This window comes from Neodiprion fabricii, chromosome 1 (genome assembly GCF_021155785.1).
Source record: "Neodiprion fabricii isolate iyNeoFabr1 chromosome 1, iyNeoFabr1.1, whole genome shotgun sequence".
In the NCBI taxonomy this organism is placed as follows: Eukaryota; Metazoa; Arthropoda; class Insecta; order Hymenoptera; family Diprionidae; genus Neodiprion; species Neodiprion fabricii.
The window spans coordinates 31,510,738-31,536,748 of record NC_060239.1 but is presented as its reverse complement, the minus strand read 5'-3'; the positions used below and the strand labels follow the sequence as shown (position 1 = coordinate 31,536,748).

The following is a 26,011-nucleotide window of genomic DNA, read 5'->3' as shown; positions in this document are numbered from 1 at the left end:
CATAAATTACCACGAATGGATTATCCCCCAGTTTGAAACCGGAAATTATCATCTATTAGAGATATATCTTCCGAAGTATAAGCTTTTCTCCGGACTCCGATTAAATTGATAGTGTCCATGTAGATGTATGTCCGATCACGCACCGTAATACCTTTGTAAATTTTTGGTCAACAATATTCATCGTATGCAATTATATTATAGTATACGTTTAATAGCGTAAGGACGATTATCGCGTGTCACGTAACGAAAATTTTGCTTTTATGATTTTAAAGTACCTGACCGTTATCGATCAACTCTGACAAACGGGAAAAATACACACTCATCGTCAGTCATGTTGCAGTAATTATTCACGAGAAGAACTATTTTTCAAACTATCGTAAAATAATTCTGCATACGGATCATGTTTCATACTTGCCGAAACACCTTTCAGATCATTCGTCATCTGCAACCGACAACATGTTTATGCAAAATTAACAAATTATCGTTCTCCGCCAAAGCGGCTACAGGTTGTCATAATTATGTTTTAAACTGACCGTTTCAGTTGTCAGAATTTCTGGTTCGTTAAGAAATAAACCCTTTACCATCTAATTTTGATTAATGATAATAGTCAAGAAGGTCTGTTTTATTTGTGGAAAAAAAAATTGAAAGCTTCCCGAATCGGGATTTTTTCTTCCGTCGTCCTCCTAAATAGTCGAATAAAAGGATCGCGAGAGGAGAAAGCGAAAGCTGCATTAGGCTGCAGCGAGTGCTGACGAGCAGAGTCTAAGAGGGTACAAGAGGGAGGTGTGACGGTGGTCGAAAAAATCATTTCAAGTCCGAGATAAAAAGGGGAGAAGGCAGAGGGACAGACGAGCGCAGCAGCGTCAGCGGCCCATAATTTACCAGTCAGAGCTCGCCGGCTTGCCCGTTTGCGGCTAATTTATGTGTTTTTAAAGATGCGTTTCGCGCATGGCTTCTACGGTATTCAATTTTCGGACGATACGGGCCGCAAGTTGCGCGAAGAAGCCGCTGACACTCGCATCCGATAAACAATACGCTGACAATGTATCGAGAATATTCGGGAAATGCGTATCACGGAAATAAGCAAAATCGAGAAAGCCATACAGTGTCACCGTGAGCGCAACGTATGGAATGTTGGACAAAAAATGTAATTGAAAATACGGGCTCAACCCGACGGAATTAATTCGTCGTGGTGTAACTCGAAAGCGGATACATTTTTTTTTTTTTGTTTTTTTCAATCTCGCACACGGATTTTATTTTCATTTTGTTGCGGAGATTGAGATGCTGATTATACAGACGCGCGCTCCCGCCGCAGACGATGGCCGAGTGCCGTGGCCCCCGCATATTATATTATGCGGCGTTGTTCGCCATGTCGAAAAATCATTGTTTCAGGATAAAAATCGCGCCGTTACGGACACCCGAGTAGAAGAAACGTGTCAGAGAAACGTAATGGACGGCTGACCTTCGTTGTGTTAAAGGAGAAACTATCACTCATTATTTATAAATAATTTACGAAACGGACCCGTTGAACGATGACGTCGCGTCGATCGATTCTCAATTTCCTCTCGCTGCAGGCGAAGAAGATACGAGAAATATCTGTTTTTTGCCCACACGCATCGTCGAGTGAGAAATGAACGTTGCACAAAAATCGTCGCTGGAGTTGCATATCATTTTTCGCCGCGTATGTACTGCACTGCGACTGTCGCTAAAATTGGCGTTTTCTTGAAAAATGTTGCGCCTCGATGAATTATAATCATCCGCAATTAATCAATCTTCAACGCATTAACCGACAGCTATCCTGTGATTCGCCATCACGAATAGGTCACGATTTTGTAATAACGTATCATAGTTCTTTTAAGCTTCAAATGAATTCTTGTTTAAAAAATTTGGGAATTTCGGAGGAGTGAAAAGGCGATGGTGGAATAATTGTATTTGTATCAAACAATTTTTACAACTGACAAATCACGAAAGACAGAGATTCAACGAAAATTTAATAAATAAGATGCTTGACGTTGACTTGTTTATAATATCCGGAAAAAAACTGTAACACGAGCGGACTGATGTAGTAAAACTGCGGTGCTAAAAATGATGGTTTACGGATACAACGGTTGTTGAAAAATCCCGGCCCTTCTAAGTTATGGGGACGAGACCCCCTTAAGAGTTAATTTCAAGTAATATTTCGTTAATGCTCCCTGCCAGCGAGGACTTTGTAATCCCATTCGGTAATTAAGGCCCAGAAAACAGTGGGCCATGCTGGCGGCGGTGCCACCAAGAATTTCCAACGGGCCCGAGGAGACTATATAACCCGGACCCGCGTCTTCTCGATGCGGCGGCGGTGGCGGCGGGTCGGTTGTAACCAAGCTTAAGCGGTATTTAATAACATAACAATTATATGGTAGGCTTTCGCTCCTACGACCCGGCGCGGCGAGGGGGACCGGCCAACTCCGGTGGGACCCGTAATCGGGAAAACTCCCACAAAAACTGGGCCGCGGGGCCCAATTTTCGGAATCACAGGCCTTTGACGCGTATAATTGACGCCGGGCCAATCCTCTCGCCATAAACGTTCCACCGGCAGCGAGACTCGCTAGATTCACTCGAACTTCCAGTTGAAGCGTTTACAACACGTTGCAATATAACTTCTAACAACCGAGGCAAAGTTTGGGTTGGCGCAAGCCAATTAAAAGTGGGAAGGTCCAATTACCCGCTCCGCGAGGCCCGTTTCTACGTTACGTGTGCTCTGGAGGCTTGTCCACAAATTACGACTCTCACGGATATATCTTTTAGGCGTTTCGTCTGCTCCCCGACGCTATTCCGCCTAGTACCTTTATCGATAGAGGCTGGACGGACCACGCATTTTTTTTCATCCTTTATCTTCTTTATACGTCACATTTTACAGCACCGAAACAACGCAACTACCCCAAACTCCCTTTGTACGAAATTCGAATCCTCATCCACCCCGCATCGATACCTGCAGTGTATAACAAGAATCTCCGAAACGTATCTCTTAGCACCCCTTGTTCACCCCCCCCCCCATTGCAAAGTGATATATGGCCAAGCTTTACAAGCCGAACCGTCTCACTGTTTACACCTCGTTGGAGAATAACGATTTTCTTTCACTCGCGGGACATTCTCTTCTCTGAATAGGATCACAATCGGCGAAGTGATGCCCGTAACTCGGGGCCCGATACAGTACTCGAAAATCGTGTGCATCGTGGGAGAATCGCGGGGAGGGAAAGGGGAGGATACCGAAAAGTTGAATGTATTTACGCTGGCTGGGTCGATAGTTATGGTCATTGTTGCGGCATATACCTGCCTCTCAAGCGTGTGCTTCCGTCGGGTCGTAAAGACCAGGGCGCCAGTTATGACCGGGTCATTTTCGGAATCGGTCCTCGGTTGCCGCAGAAGCTGCGAGTCTCTCGAAGAGTTCTCCGGATCCCACCCGGCCCCCTGAATCTCAGCGATATTCTTTGGTCCCAAGGCGTACCTCGACAGTTGACCGCTTCATGGACCACGGTATCCTCCCATTGTCGAGAGTTCGGCCTTAATGATAACCTCGGCGGTGAGCAGTGTTCACGGCATTCGTGAAATATTATTCCCGGATCAGCTCTGCTGGGTCTGCTTGCGGGAGATGCGGCTGATTTTCGAGCCCAGGGACCAGCGGGGAAGGGGAAAAAATAATTCGAACCCGCCGAAAGATAAGACGAGTAAGAAATATGCGCCCGAACGAAATGAAGCGTTCACGAGATATCGACCGTACTATGGATCGAAGATCGAGGAATTCCCTTACCTACAACGGATTATTATTATTTCTCTCTAAATTCTTTCGTCGAATTTTCGTTCTTTCTTTCTTTCTTTCTTTCTTTATCCCGAACCACTCGGACGCATCGGACATAACACGTCTATAAATCCTACATAATCCCTGCTTGATGGTTCATGGGATATAGTCGAATTCCAGGTTCAAAATTGCCTTCAATTTAGCAATTAAAAAGAGAAGAGGCTTAATATGAGGGTAGCTAGACATCGTTGAGGTGAGTGACAGCTCTGATCTCTCCCACAAATCCATCTCAAACTCACCCCGGGAACATTTAAAACTATACGCGATGCCAGTTTAACGGAGTATTCTGAGACGAGATTCCTCGCTTCCGCTCTCACCGATCACATCGGATAGCCGCGGCTGAGAAAGTCAAGTAAATTCTCGATCTTCCGACCGAATCATGCTTCGGTATAACCTTACATTATGGATATCCTCGACACAGCGAGCTCAAGCACCGGTTAATAACGGTTGACCACGCGAACACTCGATACGTCGAAATGACAATGGGACCACTTGAAAACGATGAGCCCAGGTACAAGTCTGTTTTTCACAGGGTGTAGCTTTGGGAAACCTGTTGCACGTGGCAGGGCTGCCCCTTTTGAAGCGCTGCTCGCGCGGCGACAATGCGCCACCGTGTCTTTGGACGGTATTGGTGTCTGCGGCCTTCCGCGCAACAATCGAACGCCTACCTGAGCACGTGGGACAATGTAACCGACAATGCGCGAGTGCCAACTACTTTACTCTTGTGTGCTGCGGGAATATATATTTTTTCCTTCTTTTCTTTCCCTCATCTTTTCTCCTTTAAAAAGGATAAATCTTGCCGAGAAATGTCACGGTGGTCTCAGGGCGGAGACAGTCGCTGAGGCTACCGTGCGGTCGAGGCCCCAGGGGGTCTCTCGGTTCCAAAGGACACTCACGACAGAACAAGGCTCGCCACAAAGGCTCGACCAATGGGATAAACAAAGACGCACCAAGGCCATCAGGCGAGAGCCAAGACCCGTGTCAAATTTCGGAAGCCGAGTCAACTACGTGGCCGTAAAAAAATATCGCAAGGATCAGTTTTTGCACACGGGAATATCGTTCGTCGTGTAATCCTGCTGGTTTCGCCCCTCATCTGCCCCTCTGGTATTGGGTGGGTACTTCTTTTTTTTCTCTATTCTTATTGTTGCTGCGGTGAAAAGGCATGCGAGAAGAAACACGCCCTCCATTGATTAGATGAGATGTGAATCGAAGTGTGCACCGGCAAGTCTCCTCGCTCGTATGGAAGGATCGCTGGGACGTTCACGTTCGTTCGGGTGACGGGGCTGTTGACAGAAAGAGAAACTTGGATAGAACTTGCACGTCGTCGTTCCCGTCCCCGTGAAACGGGCGGCGTCTTTATGATTAGCATTGTGAGTATCTCGATGAATGTGATTGTTGTCCCGTAGGTTGTGCGCCCGGGGGAGGGCCGCACTTCGGATACTGTAAGCCATGGGGGGGGACTCGTGCTGAGACCACAATGCACGAAGCTATGCGAAGCACGCGTCCCTTGTGTTGCCAGCGTTTGTTGTGCCTGCGTGCCTATATTTATAATGCTTTATTAAGCACTAACCACCGACCACTAACCACTAACCACTAACCATGTCTCGGAGGGATGTTGCGGCTGTGTCGCCGGCTCGCGGCCGCACTTCGCGCATGGCTCTGACTCGTCGCTTTCTGACCCTGCTGCAATATTTCCGCTCGAGGCGCTCCGCTCGATTTCGCACGCCGTCCTGCCATCTTGGATCGCCGGGGTCGTTTCGTTGCTTCGAGTGTGATTGGCACGTCCCTCCTGCAGCCGACTTCGGCGCGGTCGCCGTTTTACAAAAGAGCCTCGCCTGCGGACCGAGGAGGCTCACCGCTAATTGAGACGAGGCCGAAACTACATGATCGATTGGATCCAAAAATATTTTGCTTATCTTTCGGTCGCATCTCTGACATCTTCGCGATGCGAACCGATGGTTCGATAATATTCCCAGCGGCCAAATGCAACAACCTCCGTTATTTTCCACACTCTGAAATGCGCCGAGTACACCGCAGCATTTTCCCCTATTCCGAATCACAGCATCGATGGAAGTCCTGCTTCGATTTTTAACGCCCCGTATCTTTTTACAATTATCGTTTCATTGTCGTCTTGTTAAATCATGCCTGCGGTGAATAGAATTTTTCGGGTTGGAGGTGTTGCCGAGCGTGTTCAATGCATGTTCGTCTTCCACCAGTGAAAGTTACAGATATCCGTGTCCTAGCGGCGATTGCAAGTCATGAAACGACTGAAAGGACAATAAGAAATTCGACCGCTTTGCTCGTCGTTCGAGTTCATAAACGCGACTCTCAGAAACACTGAAAAATTATTTTCGTATTTTCCGCAAAGGATTATTGATCCCTAGTTTCACTATTCGAACGAAGCAAAATGAGGGCTGGTCAGATGTTACGGGTACGTTATTTCCACGGTGAATCCTTGGCTTTGTTGTAAGAGCTGAGAGATTGTTCCGAGACGGAGGTTGGCGATTTAACGCAAGAATTGACGCAGCGAATCACACGGGAGATTCCGCAATGATTGAAAGCAGAGGAGCGACGAGTGGCGGTTAATTGTCGCCTCTCGAGGGCTCAGGGAGCCTCGAAGCCGGGGACACCGGGACTCGGGCTCCCCGAACCTGGTTGCCGAGGTTTCCGAGTGGGTGGCCGCCGACTCAGATCCTAATCTCCTGGTTTACGAGGTCTTCTCTCCTTCCTTCCTCCATGCTTCCATGCCTCCCCCCGGCCGTCCTCGCGCCACCGCGACAACCCCTCTCGGGATTCAGGGTTCCGTGCAATCTCTCAGCTGCGCCGGGAACGCGTCCCGTTCTCGCAGTCCCGGGCTGCTACGTGCGCCGAGTGCCAAAAGAGAGTAACAAGCCTCTCCGCACGTCGCCGGGGAAAGAGAAGAGAAAACGAAACACAAAGAAGCGTAGCGGGCAACCGCGCCTCCTCGGCGATATTTGCGCCGAAAGCGGCGTGAGCACGAGATTGACGGGCGACCACCCGGACCATCGCGGTTCCCTTAAACCGCGGCAAAAACTCTCGCGATTCCAGTTCTCATCGGTCAATTGTAGTACCGGACGGTCTTCTCTGCTTGCGCTTCGCTACGTCATCGATTGACGGAGCTTTACGGTTCTTCGGCTTTATCCATATGTATGTATACCTGCCGCGTGGTGCGCGTTGCACTACGCCTTTGGATGCGCCAACCCATCTCACCTTAACCGCGTACGTCACTCAATTTGACACGCGACCCACGAAGGGTTGATCTACGAAATTGGGAAGTTAATTGAATCAATTATCTAAGGTTCGTTTTCACTCTGACTAATCGTGGCTGAATATATATGCTTTTACGGTCTATTCTACTAATGCTTGGGTATAACGGAGATCTACAACCATGCTCATCGTACGTAAGGGAAAAAACGTATGTGGCTTTAGGTAGGTACTCTCGGTAATCAGGAATTATCACCTCGGGAATGAATATTATACGTTTTTACCTGGATCAGTTTTACTCATATTTTTAACTTACTTTTCTCTAGACAATTTATCATTGTTAATCATCATTGAATGTCATCTATCCTCACACAGTGAAGTCTTAACGTTTGTTGGAAGAAATATTCTCTCGACTTGCGGACAGTTTTCCAAATATTTAACATCACTCCGATGTATACGTATAACAATGTTTTGGACCCTTGGAACGAAAGCACACAATTTAACAACGATCGTGTAGAATAAAATCATTAGATCAATGATAACGCAGTAAATTTTCCATCACTTTTACGATCGTAATAAGAGTATTCTAATTTCCTGTATAACAGAATCGCCGTAGCGAAGTTTTTTCGTCTCGACGAGAGCAGGTTTTCCCGTGTTATTCGAATTGCTTGGGTATGCGAGCGAACAGCCACTTAATTCTTCAGTCACCTTCACACATCGGTGATAAGGAACCGCGAACGAGACGACGGCGGCGGCGGCGGCGACTCGAGTATCTCCGTGACAAGCGCTAGATTCACGTCGGCCTGCAGCACGCCGGACCACACAGCGTCGCTCGGAAAGAGTCGGGGCTCGATATCTCGCAGCCAAGCGTGTGATGCCCCGCCGGTCTCGGGCCTTATGCGCGCGTATTCAGTCGTGGGGGCCCCACGAGATGTTAGTACCTTTTTACAAGGTGGAAGGGGGGGAGGGTAGGAGGCGAACATGTAGCGACCACCGCGATGCCTCTGTCGATGCGTCATTAACGTTTCATTAAAATTCGGTTGATCGGTTCGAAAATTTGACGAACTGGTCCAGCTGCTGGAGCGGAGAACAGGGAACGGGGAGCGGTTGACACTCGGTGGGAATTCCTCGCTCTGATCGCGGCGTTCTTCTCGCGCGTGTTAGCCGACTATATCCCGCTCTTTCGGGAGTCGACGGGGACCGATGCGAGGAGTGCGAGGGAGACGGAGACGTTGACGGTGCGGTGAGGATTACAGGTTTGCGGAGAGAAGATCGGTATGGGATTCTTTTGGCTCCGCGGCGCGGCGCGGCCGATCGGATGTCGGTGCGGCCCATCGCTCGAACGGCTCCGCGACGATCGGACGGACGTCCATCGCTGTGTTGTGTTATACCAGACCTTATACCCAACGGGGACGGGCGAGGGTTCCCACACGGCGCTAATTGATCGATTCGAAAATCTTGGTGATCGCCACGGAGGATCTGCTCAAGCATCCAGAATCGCCCCCAGATCTCTACAAGTCCGGCTCCGTTAACTTTGGCTACGATCTATAATCGCTGGGGAGACGGACACCCGAATATTTCCCCAGATTACGACGTCACACGCTGCCAGTTAGCCCCGGCTTACCGGTGTAATCCCCTCGTAATGTGGCCCTCGTGTATAATATATATGTACACATCTACGTGTCCGTATAACCACCTTGTTCGCATTATGTATATTACATTTTTTCTCTCTCAATTCCCGATTCTCAATTCGTTCTCATTCTATAAATATACGATTATAGTCACCTTGTTACACGCACGAAGTCTTTACACGAATTATATTACACACCTCCGAACGTGTAATTACGTTGCGCCGTGTCGCGGGCAACGCCGACCTGTCACACGTCGGTCATGCGTTGTCGCGCCCTTAACGCGCGCCACTTAACCTAATGTTCGCACAATGACGAGACCGAGCCTCTTTATTATCTCCCGTTACCCCCGTGTACTACCTTGTGTATTACGTTCGCCGATATAGGAGGCAAACAAATTGCTCACCATATGGAAATTTTCACGCGTTATCAACGGTCTCGTATTGGATCACGTGTCGAAACATACTTTCCATGCCGCTGGCCTAGATGTGCAACTTGCAGAAGGGTAGGAACGAAAAAAATAACCCATTTGCAAATTTGACCTTACATTTTGTACAACTGCACGTTTAAAGGTGAGGTTTCAAGGTGATACCCATTTGTTCCCGACATCTGATTGTTCGTCGAAGCTTGATGAGCTACAATTACGGTTGAATTACAAGCGCAAACGAATGTTTCAAACGTCAAAACGATTGTTGAAATGAAGATTTCTCTTAATCTCAATTCCAACAGTGAAATTGAGTCATACCGCGGTGAAACGAAGGGTCCAAGATGGCGCCCGAGTACAAAGTTCATGTGTAAATGTGCCATTAGACCGTATGTAAGATACTAAATGAAAGATGACCCGGCGGTGACAAGCTTTTGCTATCGGTGACCCGCCGATCTCCGGAGGCCTAGATGCCAGTGGTTGGTTGTTCGGTACCTAAGTTCACTCTCCTTCGCTTCTCTTCTCTTCTTTTCTCCGCTCTCGGACAGAGAGAGAGAGAGAGACTCGTCTCGTCTCGCCTCGCCTCGCGTCGGCGGCGAAGTCTTTAGAATTTTGGTAACTTGATCCTCGGACGGTTGCATGGCCGCCCGGTGACGCGATCTCGGGGTCATGCTGCTCATAAACCCGCAGCAGCACCTTCGCTCACTTCTACGTTCTACGTCTGGTAGGTATGGGTAGGTGCAGCAGTACCTACGACTTCTCTCGCGTTGTAAACGTGTAGTAATGCTCGCCGCCGACCATCCACGTGTCGTATATACTCGCACACTTCTGCCCAATATACGCAGTAATGGTAGGTATAATATAATGCGCGCATGCACAGGTTGTATAATTACAAACTGCTGTGTTATAGTCATACCTCGCGACAAAGTTGCGACCGTTCGAACCGCTCCTTGACGCGGTGTACCGTCGGATACCAAACGCGGCAGCCGACCGGTCGCTTTTTTGGCTTCCCATCTCTCAGATCTCATATTTTTTTATCTGTTTATCTGAAATTATACCTATAATGAGATATATTCTTCGCGCAGTATAATTTAATAGCGCGTGAATGTCCAGCTGTAAATTGTTCGGAGTTCAGGCTTCGGATAAGCAATGGAAACGCGTTCGAATCTCTCATTATGTCGTTATATATAGCTATTTTTACCAAATTAGTTGTTACAAAAGTTACCGAACATCAAATTCAACATGTCATTTTATCTGTATGAATTTTCCGAAAGACGTCAAGGTTGAAGAAGCGTGAATTAGTAGGTCACGAAAACGTCGATAAGAAACAGAAATGCAAAGTCATTGAGTTGTCCGAAAACTGTCCCAAGCTCTCAACGATTTTCGCGATGACAGGCATAACGATGTCGGCAGTTCCTATACCGTAACCTGAGTTTGGGGTAAATTGCTCAAGAGTACTTTGGTAAAAAATATTGAATCAGCGTGTGGGTATCTGGTTGGTTACCTACGGGTAGAAAAAAAGTAAGGGCCCGTTTTTTGTTGCCCCTAATGGTTATAATTGCGTTTGGTGCGTAGCACGCGTCGTGGCGGAGGTTGAACCTCGGTTGGGCCCGAGGCCCCCGACCGCTCGACTGTTTTACGGCAAAGGACGCCCCGCAACGAATCCGAGCTGCCGCTGCTACCCTCTTACATAATCGAGAGGAGAACTTTGCGCGTGTTCCGTTAAAGATAAACGGATCGAAAGGCGATCGAGCGGCGCGGCTCGGTAAAGGAGTATCCGATGATTCGAGAATGATTACCTATATCCGAGAAGCCCGCAGCCAGATGCGTGCAGCAGCCAACGAACGGCGTGCAGCTGGGCCGAAAACCCGAGAAAGCACCGTCCGCGCTGATAATATCATAGTAATAGATCGCGTGGCGTAGCGCCCACGCTGCGCGTCCAAGGGAATCATTATCGAGGACGAAGACGAAGACGAAGACGACGAAGATCGTCCTCTCGAGCCCCTCGAGGGTGCGGCCGGTGTCTCTCGTCCCCTGGACCCACGCGAACCGCGGAGGAGGCGTTCGATGCCGAGGCAAAAACCCGCGGCCGCACGGAGAACGAACCTCCGGACGCGCGGAGCCGCTGCTGCGTGGGTGTCGCTCGGTGGGCGTCCCGTCTGACCTCTGACCTCGTCGTCTCTCCGCCGCCCGCCGCCCCACTCTTCCGTTCGCTCTCCCTATCCCTCCCTACCTCCCTACCTCCCTACCTCCCTCTCTCACTCTCTCCCCCCTATCTTGTACGCCCGTTGCAGATACCAGACTGCGAACATACGCGGACGAGCAAGAATCGCGCGTGCAATTATCCTACGCGTGCGTGGGCGAGCTGCTCTTCTCTTCCTCCTCCTCCTTCCACTCTTCTTCGTATTCTTATTTCTTTTCTTGTTCTTCTTCTTCTGCTTCTTCTTCCTCGAGGGAATAATCTCTCCGGCTATCACGTCTCGTCGATCGCCCCTCTGATCTGCATGCACAGGTTCGAGCGAATCGAACCTCCTGCAGTTCTCGTTTTCTCGGATTTCTGATCGGCTGTCGCCGTTAGCTTTCTTTGTTGCTAAACGATCAGTACCGAAATCTGCAGGATACAGCGAGACCCTCCGATCGGCAGTTCACTGTTGACTGTCAACTGAACTACTGTCGTAAAATCGACCGTTACCTTACTCAGTAGTCGGATCATAGCTAACACATTTCACCGTCCCGTTCAGGTAATACCTACAATAAAAAAGAAAAATTCATCAAAGTGGCAACAATCAGCGTGATTGTCCAAATACTTACGCGGTGTAACCCCTCTCGTCAACTTTTCTTTTTTTTTTTTTCTCGCTTGAGAAGTGGACGCCCTGCACGTAACACAGCCGAGGCTGGGAGCGTCGGACGGGCACGTCATACGTATAAAGCCGAGGTGGAGGGGTCCGGCATCGCGACACGACGACAAACTCGTGCCGCGGGAGGCGGATCTCCGCAGTTCCTCTTTCTGAGGGGGACGCCCTCTCGGTCCCCCTGTAATTAATTGCGGCGCGTACCTCCATCCGTCCGTCGGAAAGTCCGCGTGCCCCTACCTTGCAGCTTGCGTTGTATTCGCTACGTCGGCGAACCAAATGTGCGGAATATTGCATGCGAAGCGAGATCGTGTCGGTGACACTTTTCTAAACGGCTGCAGATACAGACAGACGGGCAGACGACGATCGGCGAGGATGAATTGGTCGGACCTTTTTTTCTCTCTTTTTCTCTCCGCGTTGCAAATCCGCTTTACAAGTTAATGGCTCGCGAACCGCGTTTAATCGCCATCGACTCGATCGGTGCATCTCTGCAATTGCGTTGCGTGGGGTGTAAAAAGTTTTACCGGATCAGGGCTTGTGGAAGTTGTTCGCAGCCTCCGGCCAGCCTTTCTTCTTATACTTCGTACACCGCGGTTCGTACGGCCGATGTGGCGCGGGGTTCTCTCAAGGGAAACGAATGACAAATAATTGAACGCTCCGCAGCCGCGTCAATTGACCGTGAAATTTGAAACCCTTAGACCCGGCCGCGATAAGATGTCCGACGACGTTGGATATTTTCAGAAACGAATATATCCGTCCTGCGCTCCGCACCTCGGAGGACGAATAAGGGTGGAGGAAAGGCTACAGCTGCAGGATTTATGGAGAACGCGAAACGATTCTTCTTACCTGCAGCCTACTTCTGAACAAGCCTCAATCCCCTCCTTTACTCCAATCTTGGACTTTTTGTACCCAGATGCGGCATACTTGCTTATCTACTCCGCTGCGAGAGTAAAAGTGAATCTCGAATGATTTCCGTTTCACCGCTTGCGAAGAAAGCCTCGGCGGCAGGCTGCGCGGACCACCCGAAGACGCTCACCCTGAAATCGTATTGAGAGTAATTAATTGGGTTGGGAAATGTGTCGCCGTCCCTTGTTCGGAACTGGGGCAATATTTTAAGCCCGGCCCTATACAGTCAAGCGTGTCAGGTTCTTAGCTGGCTGGCTTAGGTATAAAGGCGAGTCCCGACCGAAAACAGTTGACGCCTCGTGCAATAATCTCCTCCTAGGTATCTGTGAGGGGTAGTTAGGTATGCTTCCGGAAGCTGTCTGTCTCCCACACACACGCGGACGGTGTATCGGCGGATCTGTGCGCCTCGAGCCCGGGATTCCTGGCCTTCGGCTCTCGCTGTGCGGAGCGACATCGTCCGCGCCTAGCCCTCGGCTGCAGCCTGGCAAAGATCGAAGCGAGTGGCCTCTTAAGAAGGGTGAGAAGTGTCACCGGGTCTTATGAGGAGGCCCCCGACACAGGGACGGGAGATCTCTCAATGGAGATACGGACGGGGCCTGGACGCAGGTATGTGTGCGCGGGTGAGAGTATGCAGGGCCCTCTAGGAGCCGGCGAAGCCGAGAGTTTTTGGCCGGCACCGGGGGTTTGGGGAGTAATTTGTCGCGCGACCACCTCTGGGAATGTTTAAATGAATTGCTCGGGAGGGGGTTCCGAAACGGAGGGGGGAGGCCGAGGTGGAGTTTTTATCGGCGCGACATCTTGTACGGGAATGCGGGCCCGACAGGAATAAGACCCAAAGGAATAACCCTGCAGCGGAGAATCTCCTCTTCGGGAACGGCGGGCATCGGGAGAGAAACTTACCTCCCAGTTGGTTTATTGCTCAATCCGCGCTCTCGGCTAATGGATTCGTCTCCGGCGTACAGCATTGGGCCATTCGGGGCCCCGTGTCTCTATCTACGTGCCGGTCCTTACCCGGCCGAGGGCAGCGGTTGCCGCATGCTATACCGCACGGTATCGGCCACCTTGCCGGGTCTCCGTCTCTCCGTGCATGCGCATCGGACCCTCGCACGCTGACGGTTAAAATAACCTTGTATACCTAAGGAAGGTGTCGGGCCTTATCTGGAACAGGTCCCCTCTTATGGGGTTTGTTTAAATGTCACAGATCATCGATGTGATTGCCACGCCGGCCGCCCGCGTCGCTTCCACCGCACCGCATCTCCTCTTCCAGCTCTCTCCCGTTTCCTTATCTCGCCTCTTTCCACCCCCGACTTTTCTCTTATAGGTATTATACCTGTCGCTTCGAGTCCCACTTGTGTTATGTCCGCCTTGCGCATGTTTTTATACAACTTTGGTCCGCGGCCACTTTTTCTCTCCTTATCTCCCTCTGCACCCTGCGTTCTCATACGATACTTCCCGGACTGCACACCTGCAAGTTCGAGAATCTGAAAAACTTTTCACTTCCCAACGCGGAAGTCGCAGAACTCGACGACTCTAAATAACATAATTAACCCGCGACAGGGGATGTCGAGTACTCGTTTTTACGACGAACCAGAAAGAAAACCGAAAACGCGATGATTGCGCGGATGAAAAATGTCCCGAACGGCTGTTAATGGCGGTTGGCCGTCGGCTCGTTCTCCCGCAGCCTGCACGGGCCCCGGGTCCGAATAGAGGCCGAAAACGTCCCGGGAGAACGCGGGGACTCTGCGACCGAGGATCGTATCTATTTGAACTCGAGGTATGACTGGTGACTTGTCATCTCTCGGCTCCGGAGGAATCTTGCGGGTATGTCCGAGGCATGGAACTGGGGGTGTGCCGCGTGCCAGACCCGAGGCCCTTCGCCTCGTCACAGGGGGCCTCGGAGCAAGCTGCACCATAAGATAAGGCCTCCTGGTGAGAGCCGACGACGCGCCACCGACAACCATGTCACATTATTACCATATTGGTGCGGGCTCCGTCGTCACAACACGAATCCCGGGGACCTACTCTCGGCCCAGGGAACTGGACTCGATTCCCCAAACCAAGGTCCGTTAGTTTGATTCTCCTACCGCGCCCTCGACTCTCGAACCCTTTTTGGAAATTGATGGAGGCACCGTTATTGGCGCAATGCCAAACTTCGTGATCTAGAGAAATCCATCCGTCGTTCGGAAGAAAACTTACATCGTACATCGCGCGAATAGTTGTCAGCTTTCCGGAATGAACAATGGTAATCTTATAAGTGGTAGTTTCATTAGTCCCGGCCTACATTGATTTATTGTTAGATTTGCCGAAGGATAAAAGTGAGCAAGCAGATTACACAAGTCGTTGAGTGGATCCATGATGTTATTAACGATGTTCGGAAAGTGATAACAATTGTTTTATGAAACGGTTACACGGGGCACCTTGGCTAACCGATGTAATCTGGTCAATTCTGCAGGGGTCTTCCAAAATGACGATCGATGTGTGCTCAGCCTGTATTAGAATCATGAATTTTCTCGGCCAATGGAATATTTGTCAATTGAACCGACCGAAAGCTACTACCATGTCTTGAGACGTGATACGCCATTTATTAAACGTCCATCATACCGAGATAAATATTGAGGACTTAATTTCCTCAGGTAGAGTGAAAAATGTTCACGCTAAAAATGAAACAAGAATACAGAAAAATGGTAAGAATCGAAAGCTCGAGATGGTAAACTAACCCCGCTTTCGCCCGTTGCGAGCAAGTTTCGAAACCGGGCGCGCGCGGTGTTGCGGGTATAACGAGAGGACCGTACCTACGATAGTGTAGCCTTAGCTACAGGGGAGTGAGCAAGGCTCGTATGTATGTGTGGGAAAATTTATTCAACAGGTTTACGAAGTGACGACGGAGAGAAACACCTATCCTAACCGAGGTGGCTCGTGGCCCTGTGTAAGATTCCCTCGGTTGGTCCCTCGCCTGCACTCGGAGTCCGTCTCGAGTGGAGGATCAACGGTGATTACAGTATAAATAGAAATTTATCTGCATCTTACGAGCGTTAGGTTAAAAGGTTTACGTTTATTAATTTCACTAATCCACCACAAAGTGAATATAAAATTTTGCTGTTACCAACTCGAGTGGGCGGCATGTGGGGACATCTTCTTTCGTTCACGGTTTTCTTTATGGAATATTAAGCCCTCCGTCCTCCGTCCTCCTCGCGGGTGCAACGGGTCGTATTCCACCCGCTGAGTTTCGCCGCACCGTTGGGATCGTCAATAATTGACGACGTCTCTATATACCCAATCCGGATTTGCGCTTCGACATTTTTTTCTTCCACGACTTACTCTTCAAATACATACTATCCCTGATTGTTCCATCGGCGCTTCATCCGCTCGCACACCGTCTTCCCGGATGGTCAGCTGTCACTTAGACGTCGGGTATTGCCCGCAGGCCGGGCCTTCTTGAGCACCGTTTCGGGGTCGTTCCGGAATTTTTTTTTCCGAGCAATAAATATAGCGGCCGCACGGTCGCGCACGTGCAGCAGGACAGTTGCGGCTGGCATGAAATCGGACAATGACGCAATTAAAACGAAGCATATATTACTCGCATTTAATTAATTTTGGAATTCCAGAACGATACGGCATGAATCACCCTGTCCGTAGGTCGGAGGACCCTGACCATCGTAGATTATCGGGGGGCCACTATCTCATCCTTATTGAGCGCAGGTAACGTCTCCGTTTCTACGCTCTCTGAGCATTCATACATTAGATTGCGTTATCTGGTCACTTCGTAAAGCAGGAGGTAGTCAGGCCCAGATTGGGACCCTCGGGCCCCGTGCGACGTCGCCGTTACCGGTACGGGGTGATCAACCTGAAATACGTGACAATTGGATCCCACGAACGAATTTTACACCTCCGAGACGCAGCGTTTGAGGAATCGGCTTGATTTTAGAATTTTGGCCATGGAAGAAGACAATCGCTCCGGATTCACCTGGACAGTATAATCGGTCCGCAACGACGCGTGAAATCGGACACGAGCCGCTCGGAGCCACCGAAAGTCACCCGTTATAAGGGCAGAGGGCACGAGCGCAATAAAATGGATGAGGCCCTCGTCCTGGCTCAGGAATGCCCACATTCCCGCATTAATATAGTTGTTCGCTCTTCCGCGGTTCACGGGTCCCTCCATTTCTCGTCCCTCGGGAGTTTTCCGTCGACGCGACTTGGAGAACCCGCCGGATGCCTCGCGTGCCTCAAAGAGTCCACCTGTCAACGAGGATTTCAACTATTTACAAAACAACTATAGCGCGTTTCATCCTGTGGCCAACTATGCGCGCACCGCAACGTTTAGATCTCTCCACTGCAGCCGTATGGAGATTTCTTACATAACTACAAGGGGCAGAAAGCTGTGTAAATGGGGAAAGAGGAGAGTTACGACGAGATATATTCCGGGCAGAGTAAGTAGACGGCGGAGGAAAGATTGCTCACTCGGAGGTGAGGTTTCATTGATTCTTCAGTATCAAACCGAATGGTCCATTGGCCATTTGGATGATGATCAGCCAAGTAGAAAGTGTCTCGGAAATATATTCTAGATAATATTCTAGAACAGGCTATTCACCTGCGCTCGTTAAATCGATCTCAAAAAAGTTGTAACGAAAGTCGAAGATTATCGAGAGTACTTCGCACTAAGGAAATAATTATTAACTAACTTGTCGACGTCGAGAAATCATTATCATGTGAAAATAGGGCGCCTAGTCTCTGCAGCGTTAGACAATTCCTCCTTCAGCAGAGTCAGGCTATATATTTGAAACTCACTGCGGTGTGTGAAGAGAATTTTCCCCAATGCACACTGGATTTATGACCGAATAATTTCCCCCGCACGTCCGCTGGATGCGCGAACAAGCCGCTACACAAGGGCCGGGTTGCGATCAGCATTCGACCCTTGACCTCCTAATCCCCATTAATCGAGCCCCAAGGGGAAGTAAAAGGCCCCGTTTGGTATGGCGGCCAATATTGGTATGCGCGCACGTACCTATAATTATCTATATACAGGTATGTGAGCCGATGCCCAGGCATTATACGCATTCTCTAAATATCGACTGGTCGAACGGTCACCGAAGACTAGAGACAAGTGCACTAAAACCAGCAAAATGTCAACCTACTGAAACGGAAAGTTTGACGCGCTGGTGAAATTGTTAGAAAATGTTTACACCCCGTCAAACGAGGCCAACTTATTTTGCAAATGAGTTAGAGCAGAAGCTTATGAAGCGGCGTATGAGCGTCGCGGATTCACGTTCCAAGTGTATCGAGTATACCCGAATGGTTTGCTTCGGTCATGGCGAGGATCGGTAAGGACAGCGGTTTTCGTACCGCAGTGAGATGTTCGACACTGAGTGACGGTACCGTACGCGTCGAAACTCGATCTTGACTCGGCAAAATTCCTAGAGAGTTCAGAGTAAAGTACGATGTACAAAAGCGTTATTCGACCACTTTCGAACGCCTCGAAGAAAACGTAATATAACGAACAGGGAGGTGCTCGGGAAAACCGCAGCTCTTAACGTATGTGCGCGGGTATCTCTTGCGGCTTTCGTTGCAGCCTCTTCCCGATGCGCCTCGGGGCGATACGGAGATATAGGTAGGCATATATGAGCGGCTCTGGCTTACAGAGCGCGCCTTCCTTCCACGGATCGTCTGTGGCAGGCCGCCGCAAGAAGTGAAGAGACAACCCTATAAATAAAATTTGCCTCTTTCGCGGTAGGGCCCACCGATATTTTAGCGTGTTGGGGGCCTTGGGGCCCCCGAGGCCCGGCCGCCCGCTCCGAGGGTCCGCTCCAGTCCTGCGTGGGCGAGTGTAGGTACGTGTCGCACGAGTCACCACTTCGGTGCCCGCGGCATCCTGCCGTTCGTCATCCTGTCCGCCTGTTCCTATTTCGTAGTCATACCGTACGCGCCTCGCCAGGCGAGAGACCCGCCGGACCAAAGACGACGGAGTCAGCGACTCGGGACGAGAGTCGAGCCGCCCTCTGGCTCGAGAGCTCCGTTCGACCCTCTCTAAAGGGGGTAGAGCCACTTTGCCCTCTCCTTCTTTTTTCGGTATTCAGCTCCTCATCTTCGCGTGTTTCTCAGTCATTCTTCGTTCACCTTCGAAACGAAATACAAACGCAATCGGGACGTTGGCACAAAACTGAAAGAAAATTAAAAAAAACATTAGTCGTACAAGATATTCAACTTCCGCGTACAATGACGCAAGATTTGTACGCATTTAGCATCATATTTTTATAACATATTTGAAACTAAATTACGCAAAAACCTGCGCGTGTATGTGTGTTTTGTGGTTAACGCATGGAAAGTTTTTCCGAAGATAAATCGTTCGTCGGATGCGATATGTTCTGTGCAACTGTAAAATTAAAAGCGTTGTTACGTTTTTACAAGATTTTTTATGGCACCTGCACATGGCACGAACCGAATGTATTATACATGTCATCGGCAATCCACAAGCCGTAAAAGGACTCGCGTGATTAACATATCGAGAAATGTACAATTATATGGCGCTCGCGTGGTGTCTCCTCTTGAAATTATTTGGTTGTTAAATTTCGAATGGACTAAATATCCGGAGTCGAGAAGGTGGCTAGAACACCGTACGCGTTGTACGTTAGCCTGGGATTATTCACTTTCTCGAGGAAAAACGAAGGAGGGCGTGCATGTATAAATACGCGCGGTCAAACGGATCACGGACATCTCTGGATTGGGTTCATTTTTTACGGAGAACGTAACGGGCGGTCGAGAGCGAATTAAGTCCCGGGCGTTTATTCCATCAGGTACAGTTGAACGATTTAAGACCCGTCCCGGGCGAAATGGAAAGTCGTTGTCTCGTCGGGAAGGAGGGAACGGACGTACGCGAGGCCGTTGACTTCTTTTCCAAAATACATTTCTCGGCCCGCGGAGTCGTCAAACGCCGCGATTAGGCGACCCCTCCATAACATGGCCCGGCAGCGCTTCCGTCGACCCACGAAAATCTGTCCGATCGAATTTAATAACATCGATATGTAAATGAGTGGCTGGAAAAATATGACTGTTAACCCGCCGATGCCCTGATAATCATAAATTCGTAGAATCATTTCTCCATATACGCTAGGCGGTTCTTTCTCTTCTTATTCTACTTCTTGGTCTTTCTTTTTTTCTTCATCTCTCTTCTTTTAGGCGTAGGACGAGGATACATTCCAAACGCCTCAATAAACGTACGACTCCGATTAAATCCGCGCATGAAGACGTTGCCGCTGCGGCATATTGCGTCAACGCTCGGAAGCGGGGCTGTAAAATTATACCGTCAATCCTCATACTTTCTCACCTCAATTATAATATATACCGCGTCTTTAATTATCGTGATCAAACACGAGTTTTATTCGTTTTTAGATTAAAACATTTCATTCTCATTATACCCAACCGGTGGAAGTTGACTTTCTCGAATTTCATCTCACGCGCTGAAAATGAATTTCAGAAATCTCGCATCACCCGATCAATCCAAAGTGAACGACGACGGCGAAGGAGAAGGACTGTTTCGCGAACGGAAGGTACATATATATACCTACAACTCGGGTGCTTCCCTATATTCGAGTAGTAGGCGTACCGATCAGACCGAGTATTTCTCAACTTCGTGGAGGTACCTGGAGTTTTTACGACGTCTACCGCCGGGGAACGTATCAATCATACACCAACTGTCCGACTGACAGTCCTACCGGGGCATCCATCGGCTCGGAGACTGACCGTTGCCGTATTGGTGCACCCGGGGCGAAATGCTGGAATCGTCGAAGCTGGCTTGCTCATTCTACTCGAGCTTTCGACAGACGGGAGGAAAAGGACTGTCCGTCAGAGTGAGAAGCAACGGGAGGATCACGACGCAATTAGTATCGAACTCGAATCATCCTCGGTAGTTAATCGAGTGCCACGAATCGGTCCGATTTTGTACGAATGTTCTTCCGTTCCTCTCCTCTTTCGTCCGTCCGACACGTTCGCTATCCGCGTAATTGTACCACGCTGGACGCTTCGACTCCAAGACGCATCCTCTACAACGACTCGGTCAATTTCCCCGTGAAACAGTTAACCACCACGGAAGTAACGGGGTCCTGAATATCGCTGTAGAGCCGGTATAACACGGGTGGTTGGAGGATCAGAGAGAGGCGGATAAAAGCGGCGGCGGTATCGCGTACGCGCCAACAGCCACCCATCAACCCCCTAAATCAGCGCCGGTTGTCCTCCGGTATACACACCGTAGGTATAGGTAAAGGAGTCCGCTGCAGGCGTCCGCGACGCACACCGACGTACATCCGTATCCGTAGGGATTTTTATTCCCCTCTTATTTTCGTTCGGTCATTGTTTTATTCGGTCGGAGTGAAACAGGACGTGCGCATGCAGATCACGTCGTCCTCATACCCGGCTCCGCAGTGATAGCGTATCTGTGGGCGGTACGTACGTGTGGTCCTCCGTGTCCTCTTTGTCCGCCCTCCTGTCCCATCGTTCCACCCGCCACCTTCGACGCTTCGCTCTCTCCTAGTGCGCCCCACGCTACACACGTGCATTCCACTAACATACGGCTAGGCATACACACCGTGCGTATTTTTATGTCGGTGCGTCGCAGCGCCTCGAAGGAGACCCGAAACTCGAAAACTATTCCTGGTAATGGGAACGCTCGGTCCGTGATTCGCGACGCGGGGCGCCGCTTGGAATCCCGCTTCTTCGCCTTAAACTTACCTTTTCCTATTTTTTTCACACATTTTTTAGCCTTATTCCATCGCGCTTTTCATCTGTTTTTTCGATTGACACTGCGGTGTGAATTTCACTCGTTCCGGTTCCGTGCATCTTGTACTCGTCTGCTAATCCGAATATCGCGGTAAACCTGCCCAAGAGAGCGAGAGAGAGAGAGAGAGAGAGAGAGGAAAAAAATGAAAATTTTTTAAGAAGAATACGAAATTCAGGACAATATTTTCGTTCAGTTGGAGAGCAACAATTTTTTTTCCAACGGTAAAGCCACATTTTTCAAACGCTTCCTTTCAAGATTACATCGTAGAGTTTACATTTTCACAGCTGAAACCCTACACGCCGGTTCTCGCATAAATAGCTGCCTCACTGCTGCATGCATATTATAAACGCAAACGTTTTTCCGCCAATAAAAGTCAACAGTTCGTAAAATTGCAATATACCCGAGTATCGCCTTAATATCCCGCGAGATGCGGAGGCATGGGATAATAAATGTCTCGGAATCGGCAAGAAGACCCGTTGCGGGTATAATAATCTGAGTTATATACAGTTGTAGAAAAAAAATCTACCACACTTGTATCGCCAGGTAAATTTATACACACCTTACCGAAACGTATGATTAAGCACCGGTTTGACTGTATCACGCGGCACAGGTTAAAATTGAAACTTTAAATTCTAAACACGTCAACAAATGTATACATTATGTATCAACGCGATGCAAAAATTCATTTCTATCAAATCTCCCGAGGACCAACCGGTTAATCGCAAGCTTTCGACGTGTGCGACCAAGTGAATCGACGCAGGTGATGTTACACCGGATTACCAGAATATTTCAAGCAATTCTTCCACCTTCGACGAGCCTCCGTTTCTCTCCTCTTTTTCACCCAGAACTCCGGGACCGGAAAGTGAAGCGGAATTTTGAGAAAAGGAAGCTCCGACTTTCCTCGCGCTGACGGCACCCCGTCGAGGGCAAAGGGACGAGGTGTTGCAGGGCATGCGAGCCTGCGGGAACGGCCCAGGCGAAAGGTTCAGCTGATGCTCCAGTGATTCGGCGTTTGGTCGGGTGTTTGAGCAGCCGAGAAAGACAAGTAACCCTAGACGTATCAAGACGTGATGTCACGCACGCACCTGGCGCAACTCCGGCGGGTGCGTCTTTGTAACACGATCCAGATTTTTTATTCGGTTATTTATAACCGAGAGCGCGGATAGAAGAGAGCCTAATTAATTAACCAGCCGCAAGATTACCTGCGTTATTGTTCACGGGTGTCGGGCCGAAGGTTTCGTCCCTCCGATAAGCGCCTTTGAATTTTCTTCACTCTTCCCCCCCCCCCTCAATTTTGTCTTTTTTCTTTTCCTTACTTTTATTTCTATTCTCAGTATGCTTTGCTCCTCCTTCTTATTTTTATATTTTTCAGCGTTTCCCTCGAGAGCAGTTGTCGAGGCTTTTTATTTTAGACCGTGACTCTTAACGCTTAGTGTCGCCCCGAAAAAATTACTATCCTACAGACGCGATGTGTAAAAGAGAGTCCAGAGGTTTGCCCTGCAGGTGAATTTGAATGCCACAGTTGGGCGCGAAGCGAAAGCAGGAGGCGCGCTGTCGCCGAACAAAAGCGAGAAAATAGGAGTAAATAATTCACGCAACTTGCCGTCGAGATTCGCCGACAAGTATTCGAGAGTCTCGAGTTCGCAAATATCATCGTTAGTCAACTCTCAATGCCTCGGTGACGAAATAACCTTTGCACAAGCGATTGCACGGACGAACGTACAACGGAGCTTCGGAGTTTCAAAATCGTTAATATTTCAACGCTCACGGGTTAACGGATGACTTCTTTGTTACTTCACTAGAGAATGCTTCTCTGGCCTGCAGCGTCGATAATTAACGTTTCCATTCAGTTTGTAGCAAAATTATAATACCCAATCTCGAGTCGTTGCTCCAATTTCGAGTGGAAAAAAATTATTACCACTAATGAAGATCGTGTAAACTAGCAATGAAATTTGACTGAATCTTATCAGATTATCATATGAATATAAAAACGGTATTGAAACTTAGGTTCAAGATTGTTATTTCCCGGTAATCGCAAACGAATTTATGAACTCGGACTGTAATAAGCTTCTAGTTACCGTGAACAGGAGAAATATCTTAAGCTGATGTAATTCTGGGCAAACGGAAGGAATGCGGATAGAAAGAAAGACAGAAAGAAAAAAAGAACGAAAGAAACAGACAAATGATTAGTAAAAAATAATAATAAAAATTTATTTTACACATGCCGCAAAAAATACTAGAGAAAACTCTATATAGTCAGATTTATAATTTCAGTACATACAATCAGTATTATAGACATAATTACAGATCTAATGAGCATGGGCTTAGCTTAATTCTCGCGTAATTATTACACCGTTCGAGTCGACAGAGGGGCTAGGAGGTTTCCTGGAGCACGGCGGTGCTCGTCCCGGGTCCAGGAAGGCTGGGGGGCGGGGGCGAGGAGGCGACCCCCAAATTGTGGGTGAGCGAGTGCCTCCTGAGGTCGCAGTTCCTGCGGAATACCTTGCCGCACGAGGAGCAGTGGTAAGGCTTTATGTCCGTGTGAGTTAGAAGATGAGTCTTGAGGTTGCTCCGCTGGTTGAAGCTACGCGCGCATACGGGGCATTTGTGGGGCGATTCCTCCATGTGGAGAATTTTGTGAACGGCCAACGTCCGACTCTGGCAGAAGCCCTTGCCGCACTCCGCGCACTTGAACGGTTTTTCTTTGCTGTGGATGTACCTGAGGATGTGAGAAGAAAAACAGCGAAGCGTCAGTGAAGAAATTCTTTCGGTGTCTGTTCGCGCGGTCCTCGAGCCGGCGTTCAAGTAACACGTCTCCGAGTTATCGAAGTTAGGAATAGGCGGGAATTCTTACCTGTGATCTCGGAGGTGATCCTGCCTCCTGAACGCCTTCCCGCAAATATCACAGCTGTAGGGACGTTCGTCGGTGTGAGTCCTCTCGTGTATCAGTAGGTTGTAGCTCTTGGTGAACTGTCTGTTGCAGAACTTGCAGATGAACTGTTTCTTAGGTCTCGAGGCTCTGCAGGGCCGGGCTAGGACGGCCTCGACGGAGGTGGAGGTCGCCGTCGTCGATGGGAGCAGAGAGGCGGCCTGGAGCAGGTTAGCGTCGGGAGTTATCGCCGGGGCCGGTGTTTCGTCAGCGGCTATTCTCTGGAGGAGAGCGTCGTGGTTGTGGGTCGAGGAACCTCCCGACGAGTTGTTGTCCCGCATGAGGACTTCCTCCTCCTCGAGCAGGGCGAGGTCCTCCTCGGGATCGGTGACGAAGTCCAGATGCGAGACGTCGTCCTCGTCGAGGGTGGTAGAGCCGGGCAAAACATCGCCGAGTTGACGATGATCAGTCTTTGTTGCGGTTGAGGAGGCGGGGGAGGTGCAGTTGCTCTGGAGGAACGAGGAACTCCTCGCGGAGGTATTGTTGTTGTTGTTGTTGATGCTGTTGTTGTTGTTGTTGCTGCTGGCGGAGGAGGAGGTGGAGGTGGAGGTGGAGACGGAGGTCGTCGTCGAGGAGACGTTCGCCGAGGCGTTGCTGCTCGCGTGGAGACGATGCAGAGTCAGGTACGTCTCGAGGGCCTGGAGATTGAGAGCTGCGGCCGCCGCGTGTCCCGGCGGCAGGAGAGCCGCGCGTTGAAGAGCGGCGAGCAGGGCGCCCTGGAGGCCAAGGGCGACGCTCTGGAGGGTGAGATTGGTGATCCCGTTGGAGGACATCTCGTCGTCAACGACATCCGGAAGGGGAGTGAGTTCCTGCACTTCCGCCGAGGATATATTCTCGGGATCGGAATGTTGCTGTTGTTGCTGCTGCTGCTGCATCCTGCCGGTGAAAAAAATCGGCCCGCGACGCCGCGTGTGCGGTCGGATTAGAGGAAGGCGAGGCGAGGCGAGGAGAGGCGGGCGATCACATAAATCTCGAGGTCTCGCGGAACGGTGAAAACGGAGCCCCGCGTTATCTCTCTCCGGCGGGTTTATCGTTATCACTAGCCGGGTGACACACACTGTCAACACATTTGAAAAGGCGCGGGTTTACGAAAGTCCTCGGAATACAAACAAACGGAGATGCTCGCCGGGCAGCGGCGCTCGGGCGACTGCTCGGGCATCGCTCGCATGGGCGGTGCTGGTGGAGCCACCTGGTGGCAGGTATCTTACCTCGTCTTGGGCCGCATGGGCCCATTGCCGCCGCCGATGCGCTCCGGGACCTAATCGGGATGCTGGATGGCTGGATGCCCGCGGTCGGGGCCCCCTGCGACCCGACAGCTGCTGCGGAGCGCGATCCGGGCCCTCTCCCGTTTCACGGCCTGGCAACACGCGCCCGCCTGCTTCTCCGCTTCTCTCGTGGTGGCGGCGGCGGCGGTGGTGTATCCTAAGGATGCGCAGGGCGCACCG

At 49.9% G+C, this 26,011-nt stretch overlaps 1 protein-coding gene across 1 annotated transcript; it reads right to left on the bottom strand.

Moving 5' to 3' along the window:
• Window positions 1-23,868: 23,868 nt before the first annotated feature.
• Window positions 23,869-25,700, bottom strand: LOC124181248 (protein sister of odd and bowel-like). The gene is made up of 2 exons (XM_046567656.1): window positions 24,492-25,700; window positions 23,869-24,356 (listed from the first exon to the last, which is right to left on the bottom strand). Exons 1-2 carry the CDS (start codon window positions 25,439-25,441, stop codon window positions 24,011-24,013), a joined length of 1,296 nt encoding a protein of 431 aa, XP_046423612.1. The 5' UTR covers window positions 25,442-25,700; the 3' UTR covers window positions 23,869-24,010.
• Window positions 25,701-26,011: the final 311 nt, after the last annotated feature.

Coding starts and splice junctions, on each gene's coding strand:
- LOC124181248 (XM_046567656.1), bottom strand. CDS start 25,441: ATGCAGCAGCAGCAGCAACAACAGCAACATTCCGATCCCGAGAATATA. Junction 24,357..24,491: donor GATCACCTCCGAGATCACAG/GTAAGAATTCCC, acceptor TCACATCCTCAG/GTACATCCACAGCAAAGAAA.